General features: G+C 56.7%; 1 protein-coding gene across 1 annotated transcript; it reads left to right on the forward strand.

Annotated features, from left to right (window-relative positions):
* The first annotated feature begins 5807 nt into the window (after window positions 1-5807).
* SOX18 (SRY-box transcription factor 18) lies at window positions 5808-10175 on the forward strand. The gene is made up of 2 exons (XM_051633349.1): window positions 5808-6438; window positions 8104-10175. Exons 1-2 carry the CDS (start codon window positions 6027-6029, stop codon window positions 8952-8954), a joined length of 1263 nt encoding a protein of 420 aa, XP_051489309.1. The 5' UTR covers window positions 5808-6026; the 3' UTR covers window positions 8955-10175.
* The last annotated feature ends 1513 nt before the right edge of the window (window positions 10176-11688 follow it).

The following is an 11688-nucleotide window of genomic DNA, read 5'->3' on the forward strand; positions in this document are numbered from 1 at the left end:
CAGCTGTGTTGCCTTCTGTAATTCCCCTCCTCTCCCCTGCTTGCAAGCAGCATCATGTAGCATCAGCCCATTTATCCGCGGCACTTCCAGCCATATGATGCTTGAAGAGCAAAGGATGAGCAAACACACAGGTCAGGAACCTGGAGAGCATAGTTCCATCAAGAAAGGTGCCTGCAAAAGGAGGGCTGCACTTTTTCCGAGGGGGGCACATCATCTCCTGGCAGTCTCCACTATGGCAGGTTTGTTGGTGTTGGAGGAAAGCAGGGGACATGGTCACCAAAGCCACAAGTGAGGGTTAATGGAGAGGAGCCACAGTGGAGCAGCACCCAGCGTGGTGCTTGTGGGCACAAGTGGCTGTAGGGCCAGGGAGGCAGCCCCGACCCACCCCCAGAAAAAAGCCGGGCTCAGATATCCCTGTCACTGCAGTTTTCCTTTCCTCAGCATCCAAGAGGAGGTTGGACAGCCAGGAGCAGCGAGCCTGGACACGCAGAAAGAGCAGGATCCTGGTTCTTGGCTGCATCTCCCACACAGACACCAGCGAGCAGCATTTTCTGCCAGTTCAAGTGATGGAAGCAACGAATAACCCCGGCATGCCCAGGCTCTGCACAGCCCAACTGTCGGCCAGCTGCCTGTTCCTGGGAGGACACAGTGCCACAGGCAGAGCACATTTTCTTGCTATAATGGAGAAAAGAAATTGTGCCGATCGGAGCAGCTGAATGGCAGCCAAATCTGCTTCTCAGCGGCTTTTCTACACTCCGTATTCATGTATTTGGCATGAGTAACTTTGCATTGAGGTAATTCATTAATGTTGAACCAAAAATGTGTTTATGGGAGTCTTGAAATAGTTGGTAGAAGTGTAAGACTTTCCTTCCTAAAAGCCTGGGCTCTGTCTGTGATGGAAACCGAGGACTAAAGCGATGGCTGTGGCTGCAGTCAGCTGCTGGGGAAGCAGCTCCAGCCAGCGTGCACATGTGTGCCCCGAGCACACCCACCCTCTGCACCCTGGGGCTCAGCCCTCCTTGTGCCCCATGCTGTGCCGAAGCCTTTTCCTGGCATCAGCCCAGCCATCAGCACCATTGTGGGTGGGATTTGCAGCAGCTTCACTCACACTTGGGGTGTGGGGGCTGCACCCCAGGTTTCAGGTGGCGCAAAGCCAGGGGGATGTGGCTGGAAGGGCAGCTCCCCAAGCTGGTGGGGCTGTTACCAGGGAGCCAGGGCTAGGCAAAGGCAGGGAAGGGGAGGCAGGATGATCCCAGTGAGGTGGCTCCAGCCACCCCTCAAGAAGCTGCAGCAGCTGCACCTGCCCCAAGCAAACAGCTTTTTTGGGTTAGCTGTGGGTTTTGCTGCTCGCACCGCGGGTATCGCTGTTGTCATTCCAGTTACAATCCTGCACAAACAAGACTGGCTGCTGGTTGTTGGAAAGAGCTGAAAAAGAAAGAGAGCTTTCTCCACTGCCTTGGAAGCAGTGCCTGATCACCAGGCTTGGCTGGCACGGTCTGCTCCTGGCTCAGCCCCACAGCCATCAGGGACCTGCCAGAGTGGGTGGCAATGAGCACCCCAGGGCAGAGAGCCATGGTGGCCCAGGGCACCTTTCCACTATGTCCCCAGTGCCCTTCACTTGTCAGATGGAGCTGGAAGCCAAGAAAAGAACAAATGAGCAGAAAACAGCTGAGCCAGCCATTCCTGGGGCTGGGACTGCCTGTGACCACGCGTTCTCCACCCGCTGCCCCAACTGGGGGCACAGGGGACATGTCACCCTTGCACAGGCACACGGTGGCTGCCGGGATGCCCCTAACACGGATGCCCTGCAGCATCTGCCGGCGCCCGGCAGCCCCCGGCCAGCTTGCTTGGCCCTTGCCAGCTCTGCCTGGCCCACTGAACTAATTGTTCAGAAGGAAACGGAGCACTGAGCTGGGCCCTAGAAAAAGGGTGGCTCCAGTGAAACACAGAGCGTTTCCCAGCAGATGACTTCAGCCTCCCAGCAGGATTCACACACAGCCCTGGCTTGGAGTCCTTCGCTCTCCAGGAAGTGCCTTTCTTTGGGAAGCCTTTGTTCCAGCAAGGCTGCAGTGGCCCCAGTCCCAAGGGAGCTGATGGGACCCACTGGCACAGGGGCACCTCTTGGGGTGCCAGGGAAGCCACCAGCCATGGCCACCCATGGTGGCACTGAGCAGCTGTGCACAGGCCCCTCTGCCATCCCTGGTAAAGGGAATCTCTTCCAGGATGAAGAATGGAGTGTGGGTCTCATCTGTCCCTCCTGGCAGCAGGTATCTGTGTTGTATGGCCTAAATATAATTATTGTCCATAATTAAGAAATCTCTGCCTGTGAAAAGTCTCATTAATCCAGTCGGACACACCATGGTACCCACCCCATGCTGGTAATTTCATTAATTCAGTGGTGGCACAAGCACATGGGGGAGGGAGGCTGGTCTGTGTCAGTGATGGAAGGTGGTGTTGGTCACTGCAGGAGGGATTCTGCCCCATCGGCTGCTCCCCTTGTGCCTTGCACCCTCTGCAAAACAAGGGTAAAAAGCAATTTTCCCATCACACTTCCAGGCTTTGCTGTTCCTAAGCTCCAGGGGCCCTGCCAGCATCCACCTGCTGCCTGTGTAACCTGGATACAGATTCTGGGGGTAAATCCCTTGGATTTGGTTACACAGACCCTGGGGCTCCTGCACCCCCCCCCCCGCAGCCATCAGCAGCAGAAATAACCGTGAGGCTCAGCCAGCAACACTCACTGTTACCCTCTTGCCATCCCCACTAACGCCCTCCAGCCCCCAAATCCCCGGAATCCCTTGGGATGGTCCAGGTGGTGTCGAGTCTATTTTTAGGTGGGTGGGAGCTCGGCGTCGGACCTGCCCGGGCGGAATAACCAGGAGCGAGAGGCTCGGGCTGGGGGCAGGGAGGGAGAACGCCTTTGTGCTGGGGAGCGGAGGCTGCCGTCCCCGCCGCGCTTCCTCTCGTAGGTGTGGTGCTGGGACGCTAGGAAGGGAAACCGGGGGCCGGGGTGGGGGCAGCAAGTCGCCAGCCCAATAAAACTGGACGGTGGGGAGGAGAAGGAAAAAAAAAAAAAAGGGGGGGGGGGGGAAATACTATACGACTGCTGAGTCTGTGTGCCGGGCCGGGGTCCTGCTCACCCGACGCCAGGGCTGGCGAGGAGGGTGCAGGGAGAGGTCACCCATCTGGGAGCACGTCAGGCTTATCTCTGCCCAGGGACATCCAGGGCTTCCTCTCCATGTGCTGTTGCTGGCGAGGAGCTGGGGCCAGCCAGTCGCCAACCCCCCCGGGCTGTCCCCCGTGTCCCCTGGGCAGCAGGGTGAAAGGAGGGGTTGTGCTGCAGGGGTTTTGTGTGTTCCCGTGCTCCGGGAAAGCTGAGCTGGGCACAGACCCTGTGTGCTTCACCCCAGCTATGTCAGGGTCCTTTGCTCTCCAGGGTGGATGCCTGCTGTGGGGAAGGGGAGCAAAGCATTGTCCCCTGCAAGCTCCTCCTGAGCTGGTCCAGGCATTTTTGCATGTTTTGCAGGGACAGCAGCATCATTCCAGCCTCACACCCAGGCTGGGCTTTTACCCTGGAGCCATCAGGGCATCCCTGCCCAGCCATGTCCCCAAGGGTGCTGGGGACCACCTTTGGCCCAGCTGCTTTTCAAGGTGGGCAGCAGCTGCCAGACACAGGCAGGAGGTTGAGCCATTCAGGGCATCCAGAGTCTGGGGCAGTGGGATGAGAGGGTCTTCCCCTGCACAAGGAAAGCCACATGATCCCACTGGCATCCCATGCAGAGGAGGCCCGGGCTTGGAGTGGTTGGACGGAGCAAGGGTGGCAGGCACAAGACTCAGCTCTGCCTCCCCTCCAGGAGGGCTTGCCCAAGCTCTTAGCACTGTGTACATGCCTGGGAAAATGCGAGCTTCCCCCTTCTCCCACCCAGCTGCAGCTCATCCCTAACATATCCCAAATGCCAACTGGTGGCACTGGATCCAACCACAGCTCCAGGGCAGCCCTGAGCCTGCCCAGAGGCCAAGGGTGATGCTGGGATGGTGTGGGAGGCCTCAGGGTGGATGTGGCCAGGGAAACAGCCATGTGCTTGGCCAAAGCCTGGGAGAATGGCCAGGACTGGGAGCAAAAGGATGTGGCTGGGGTGTCTTCAGCAGCTGCCCAGTCCCACTGCCCTGAAATCTGCTCACTTCACCCCACAAGAGTCAGAGGGCCTGGGTTTAGGGCCCCCAGGTTCCCCCCAGCACCCACCTTGCTGCTCCAAGGGCAGGGGCAAAGAGCCAAAGCCTCAGGCTCAGCTCAGCTCCGGACAGCGGCGTGTGGCTGCTCCTCCGGCTGGCGATGCTCCGACCTTCCTCGGCTGTGCGGCCAGGGCAGGACGGGGGAGAGCGGGGAGGAGGCTCCTTGCAGCCCTACGGGCTCTCCTGTGGACCGGTGCTGATTTGCTCTTGCAAAATATTAGTAAGAGGCTCCAGGAACGTAAAGGAAACGTAGCCCCAAACCTCTGTCATTCCTGGTGAGCGACTGAAGACCAAGTGGGACAAGATTTTTATTTTAATTTTTTTTCTAATTTCTTTTTTTTTTAAGGCCTTTGTTTTGTTTAGGGTTAACAGCAGATCGGCTTCTTTTCAAATCACTTCCAGACACACAGAAACCATGGCATGCAATACCCCACGGCTGTGAGGAGGCTGGAGCTGGGCTCTTGCGCAAGCCGGTGCCCCGAGCCTTCCCAAGGCTGCAGTTCATATTGTGGGCTGGGGTGCTGGGCATGGCTGCAGCCAGAGGGAGATACCTGGAGGGAGAAACCCGGGGCTGGGACATCCTTCACGCATCAACCCGATAACCTCGGGGGGTGGCAGGGAGCAGGGACAACGTGTTCCCTACTTGCAAACGGGTCCCTTGGTCCCTAACTCCCCCGTGCCAAGGGTGGGATGGTCCTTGGGACCCCCTCACCTGGCGCTTGGCACTGCACGTCTCTGCGGACTGGCAGCTGAGCCGGCAGAGCAGTGACCTGGTGGCTGCTTCTCGCCGGGTGCTGATGGCAGCTTTTAGCCGTGGGGACACTGCCGTGCCCACGGTGCGTGGCACTGCCACGGCCGTGCCAGCCCAGCAGCTCAGGTCGAGGGGCAGCTTTTAGCCACGCTCACCCAGCTGCCCGTGAGCCCACCATTCCTCAACACCCCCCTAGGCTGGAAACGTTTCTTTCCATGTGAACTGCGCTTAACAGCAGGGAGATGTTTCTGCCCCCGGCACTGAAATTCCCAGCAGAAACTTGCCAGGGGAAGTGGGTTTGCCCCAGCCTTCACCCCAGGGCTGCTCCCGTCCGCGGATGGGGAACGCTGGCCAAAACACACACACGAAATAAGTCATAAGGAAAATAATTACAAAGCCCCCAGCATCCCTGCCTGCCTGCGAACAGCCAGCCTGCCAGGCAAACCTAAACACTTTCCTGCCCGGCCCGGAGGGGCTGTGGGCAAATCGCAAGTAGCCAGAAAAGGAGCTTGGAAAGAAAGAAAGGGAAAGAAGGCAGAAAAAATAACAACTCTTCTCTTTGGAAGGAAGGGAACTGGGCAGCAGCGTCCACACCGGTCTCAGCCTGGCCCTCCCCGGGTGGCTCTTCCTGCGGGTGCCTGGGGACGCCCCCCTTCCTCCTCCTCCTCCCCCTCATCTCCTCCTCCGCCTCCTTCTCCTCCTCCTCCCCCTCATCTCCTCCTCCTCTTCTCCCTCGTCCTCCTCCTCCTCCTCCTCCCCTCCGTCCCGCTGATTGGTCCAGCCCGGCTATATTTTGCCCCTTCCAGCCCAGCATCATCCCAAAAGTTTTTTTTGGGGGGAAAGGGGGAAAAAAAAATAAAAGAGAGAGAAAAAAAAAAAGAAACCAAAACAAACCAAGCCGACCCCAAATCCCCCCGAAGCGCAGGCGAAGGAGGCGAGCGGCGAGGCTGCTGCTCGACGGCTACTGGACCCGGTGGGACGCGGCGGGACCCGATTCTTTCTCCGGCACCCGGTCGGGTCGGACACAAAGTGCTGTCCAGCTGGAATGAATATATCTGAGTCTAACTACTGCCGAGAGGAGATATCGCAACCCCGGGGCGACTGTTCATGGGTCACCGCCGCCGTGCCGGCCGCTGAGCCCGGGCTCGCCTTCCCGCGCCCCCCGGGAGCCGCTTCCCCCGCCAGCCGCACGCCCAGCCCCGAGCCCGGCTTCGCCTTCGGCCCCGGCCCCGGCGCGGCCCCCGGCGCGGCCCCCGGCGCGGCCCCCAGCCGCACGCCCAGCCCCGAGCCGGGCTATGGATACAGCCCCCCGGCTGGCCGCGCCGAGGGCAAGGCCGGCGAGGATTCCCGCATCCGCCGGCCCATGAACGCCTTCATGGTCTGGGCGAAGGATGAGCGCAAGCGGCTGGCGCAGCAGAACCCCGACCTGCACAACGCCGTGCTCAGCAAGATGCTGGGTGAGCGGGACGGGCTGCGGGAGGAGGAGTGAGGGGCTGCGGGTGTGGGGGTGAGGTGGGTTAGGGGGCTGGAGGTGCGGGCTGCGAGTGTGCAGGGCTGCGGGATGTAGGGATGGCGGGTAGGGAGCTAGGGATGCAGCGGTTCAGGGCTGGGGATGCGGGGGTATGGAGCTGAGGAGGCAGGGATGAGGGGTACGGAGCTAGGGATGCAGTCTGCAAGAGTACAGGGCTGCGGGGTGCAGGGGTATGGAGCTGAGGAGGCAGGGATGCAGGAGTGCAGAGCTGGGGATGCAGGAATGTGGGGGAGCCAGGCGAGGGATATGGGGTTTTAGGGCTGGGGATGCGGGCTGCAAGCATGTAGGGCTGCAGGATGCAGAGATGTGGATCTGGGGATGCAGGCTGTGGGAGTCCAAAGCAGAAAGATGCAGGGATACATGATTGGAGATGTGGGCTGCAGGGTAACAGGGTATTGGGATGTGGAGTTACAGGGCTTGGGACATACTCTGCAGGGGTGTGAAGCATTGGGATGCAGGGATACAGGGCTGGGGATGTGAGTTGCAGGGCAGCAGAAGGCAGGGATATGGGGCTGAGAATGTGGGTTGCAGGGATATGGGGTGTTGGGATGCAGGGATACGGGGTGTTGGGATGCAGGGATACCAGGGTGGGAGCACAGGACAAACGGGTACAGGGCATTGGGATGTGTGCTGCAAGGGGACAGGACTGCGGGATGCAGGCTGCAAGGATATGGAGCTGCAGGAGCTGGGTTACAAGGATGGGGTGCTGTGGGATATGGGGCTGAGAGATGTAGGGGAGGGGGGTTCAAGGTTAGAGGGCTGTGGGATGTGAGCTGTAGGGATATGGGAACAAGGGATGCCAGCTGCAGGGATACAGGGCTGCGGGGATGTGGGCTGTGGGATATGTTATTAGAGAATGTGGGGGGATGTGGGGCTGAGGGTTGTGGGATGTGGGGATACAGAGCTACATGTACTCAAGATGCAGGGAAACAGGGCTGAGGGATGCAGAGAGACAGGGCTGTGGGACACACAGCTGTGGGATGCAGGATATGGGGATACAGGTCTGCAGGATGCGGGATACACGGCTGTAGGATGCGGGATATGGGAACACGGGAAGCAGGATATGGGTAGATGGAGTCGCAGGATGCGGGACTACGGGAAGCAGGATATGGCCAGACAGGGCAGCAGGATGCGGAGACAGGGAGCTGCGGGGAGCAGGGACATGGGATTCAGGATACAGGGCTGCAGGGTGTGGTGTTTGGGGATGGGTGATTTGTGCCCCAGAGGAGTGGGGCTGTAGATGTGGGATGCGGGGAAGCAGGAACGCTGGGGACCAGGCTGTGCTCAGGGGCAGCAGGAGGCAGAACTCCCTGTCCCGCAGAGGGGTTCCTGCAACCCCACGAGGCTTTTCACCCCCATTGTCCTCCTGTGCTGAAGCACCCAGCACTGCATGAGCCCACTGCCAGGACAGCCCTGCTGGGGCTCCCAACTCCCAGCCCTTCCTTGTGCAGCACCAGGACCCCACTCAGGCGCTGAACTGGCCAAGGGAGCCCTTCCCGCCCCATGGGTGCCCTCTCCCTGGGTGCCCCTGTGCCCCAGCCAGCACCAGGTGGCCGAGCCAGTGTCACAGAGCTTTGTTTTCCCCTTCCAGGCCAGTCATGGAAAGCGCTGAGCGCCAGCGACAAGCGTCCCTTCGTGGAAGAGGCAGAGCGGCTGCGAATCCAGCATCTCCAGGATCACCCCAACTACAAGTACCGCCCAAGGAGAAAGAAGCAAGCCAAGAAAATCAAGAGGATGGAACCCAATATCCTCCTGCATAACCTTTCCCAGCCTTGCAGTGACAACTTCAGCATGAGTCACCATGGCGGCAGCCAGCCGGGCCACCCCCAGCCTCCCCCACTTAACCACTTCAGAGAACTCCACTCCATGGGGTCGGATATTGAAAACTATGGCTTGCCAACTCCTGAGATGTCTCCCTTGGATGTCTTGGAACAGACCGAGCCGGCGTTTTTCCCTCCGCACATGCAGGATGACTGCAACATGATGCCCTTTCGTGGCTACCACCACCATCACCAGATGGAGTTTCCCCAGGAGAAGTGCATGGGGCGGGACGTGGCAGTGCCCTATGCGCAGACCCCCTCTCACTTGGCCGATGCCATGAGGACTCCCCACCCCTCCAGCATATACTACAACCAGATGTGCTCTGGAACTCAGAACGGGCTTTCAGCTCACCTGGGCCAGCTCTCCCCCCCACCTGAAGCCCACCACATGGAGAGCGTGGATCACTTGAACCAAACCGAGCTGTGGACAGACGTTGACCGCAACGAGTTTGACCAATATTTGAACATGAGCAGGACTCGTCCCGATGCCTCGGGACTCCCTTATCATGTCTCCCTGTCCAAAGTGACTCCTAGAAGCATCTCCTGCGAGGAGAGCAGCTTGATATCCGCCTTGTCCGATGCCAGCAGCGCCGTTTACTATAGCCCCTGCATCACCGGTTAGGTTGGCCCCGATGCTCCCACCGGGAGAGCCTCGACTCTCCTCTAAAAAACAAAAAGCCATCCTCCTTTAACCATGAGCTCCATAATATTTAGAGTATCTCATTAAATGCATCGCTTTCTTTTGAATTTTTTTTTGTTTGTTTGGGTTTTTTGGGTTTTTTTTTAGAGAACAAACATGCTGAACTCACTGATATACCATATAACTATATACCACAGATAGACGCCTTTTCCCACTGCCTGCCGTGCTCCCCGCGCCAGCCTTCCATAGCTGTAGCTCCCACCAGCTCCAAGGGACATTTTAAAGTTGATTCCAGTAAATCCTGCCTGAAACAACCAGCACCAGGACGAGGCGAAGCAACCTGCCCCCCCCCCCCCCAGTATTTAACCCAAGGGCAGGAGAACTTGTGGGAGGGGAGAGAAACTTTTAGGAAGACTTTTCCGGGGCTGTTGAAGAGTCGGCGCCCATTAGGGGTGGGCTTTAGGACAGTTTTTACTGTATTCTCAGCAATATATTTTAATTGGGCAACAAAACTATATTTTTACTAAGCATTTTTATATATAAAATGGTATTTAATGTCTTTTGTTGTTTGTTTTTGTTTGTTGTTGTTTTTTATTAGACTTTAAAAAAAATAAATCAAGGGATATCCATGAGATCTAAAGCATTTATGTAGCAAAGCTGGATTTAAAAAAAAAAAAAACAAAAGGGAGGGGGGAGGTAAAGGAGATATTTTTTGAAAAGGGAATGACAATGTAAATATTATGGAACAATTGACTGGAATTTTGTACAAAAGAAAAATATGACTGCAAACACTTTTATTGTCTAGAACTGTATGGAGAGCAAACTGTTTTATACTGGTTAATTATTAAAACGTCTTCATATAATTGTTCCCATCTTGTGTGCTTGTTGTGTGAACACATATTTTCCGCAAATACATGTTGTCCCAACCATTTCCAGATTTTTGTATCCGTTGATTAATGTTTTGACAACCTGGCAGATGTATTAATTTCCAGGCTGCCGCCCGCCCGCCTCGGCAGCCGCCTCGGCTTGGGCTCCGTGCGGGTCGGCGGCTCCGGCGGCTCCGGCAGCGCCGGTGTCTCCAGCAGTGGGATGGGATGGCAGTGGCCACCCCATGGCACCGTGCTGTGCCACCCAGAGGTGCCTTCTGCAGGACAAGCAGCTGTTCTCCGATTAAAATAAAAGATGTGATCTCCTCCTCCGAAACCAGCCTCGGTGTGGTTATTATTTTACCAGCCCATTGGTGCGTGGTTCCCCCACGGCTCACCCTGTTTTCCCATGTAACACCCCAAAAATATAGCCTGGTTGTTTCAACACTTTTGCTCCAGTCCTTGGAGCTGGAAGGCAAACCCATGTGCCGGAGCCCTTCCACCTCCTGCTTCCCAGCTCCAGCAGCCGGCAGGTCTTGCCGATCCATGGCTGTGCCCGGCGGATCCCGCTCGGAGCTGCCAGTGCTTTGCCAGAGCCTCATCCCCCTCCTGTGAATCCCTTTATGATTTACAGTATTTTTGTGTTCAGTTTGAAAAGAAGAAAGACCAATCTGTTGCATAAAACCCCAGTGGCATCCGTTCCTTGAACGCCGAGTGATTTAAACCAGGCTGATATCCCCAAAAAAGGCTACTTAAAAAAAAAAAAATTAAAAAAAATAATAATTTTGAATAGAAGAAGGGGTTTTTTTGCTGTTGTTGTTGGCAAAGAATTGCCTTTTAGGGGAAATGGATATTTAACAAATGACATTAATTTTCAGGCTTCTCCTAAATTAAATTCACATTAGTGTTAACAGGACGAAATCCTGACTCACTTTTTTTTATTTTTTTGGTGCTGTTTAATGTGAAGTGCTAATAAACAGGACCACTCTGGGGGCTGGCAACACGTTCCCATTAAACGCCAGGAAGGCGCTTCATTGTCTTTCCATATACAGTATGTAAAAAGGGGGAATACATGGAAAAATGACCTCACTACCTACACGGGAGGGCTGGCGGGCGCCCGGCGGGTGCCAGAACCCGCGCCGCAGCAAACAAACAGAAAACCAAATGAGAAGCATCCTGTGCCTGGGCTGCTGATGACTATGAAAGGAAGCAGCCGGCTATAGGCTCCATCCCTGGAGTGGCCTGGGAGGAAGGAGATGGGGAGGTTGAGAGAAGAAAGCCCTGACTTATTATTTTCCAGCCCCCAGGTACCTTCCAGGCGAGGATGCGATCACTTCCCACCCTTCCAAGAAGCCACGCGCACGCCAGCCCTGGCCCCGCTGTCCCGTGGTGCCGGGAGATGCCGGTGGTGGATCACATCACAGAGGAAATGTTAGGTCATTTTTCAGGCAGCAGAAATTCCCTTCTTCCCCCACAGCTCCAGCCACACCAGTTAGCCTCTGATCTCAGGACATGGTTAGAAATCCTTGGGGTGGCTCTTTTTGGCTTCACTTCTTCACTCTGGAGCAGTTTGCATCTGGTGTGCCCCGTTTTCGGGTGCTTGTCAGGATGGGTGGTGTGGCTGGGCAGAGCAGGAGCTTTCCCAAACCACCTGTGCTGCAAACTCTTGTAAATAGAACTCTACTGTGGGGCTGGGTGGGCAGTGGGGGTCTCTTCACTTCACCCCCAAGAATGCTGCCACAGGTACCATGGGTACCCAGACTGACAACCCCAGGATGATGATGGTCGCTCCCACCCATAAATGCACCAGGGACACATCGTGTTGCAACCACGGCTGCAAAAGCACCGAG

This window comes from Apus apus, chromosome 15, assembly GCF_020740795.1.
Source record: "Apus apus isolate bApuApu2 chromosome 15, bApuApu2.pri.cur, whole genome shotgun sequence".
Classification (NCBI taxonomy): Eukaryota; Metazoa; Chordata; class Aves; order Apodiformes; family Apodidae; genus Apus; species Apus apus.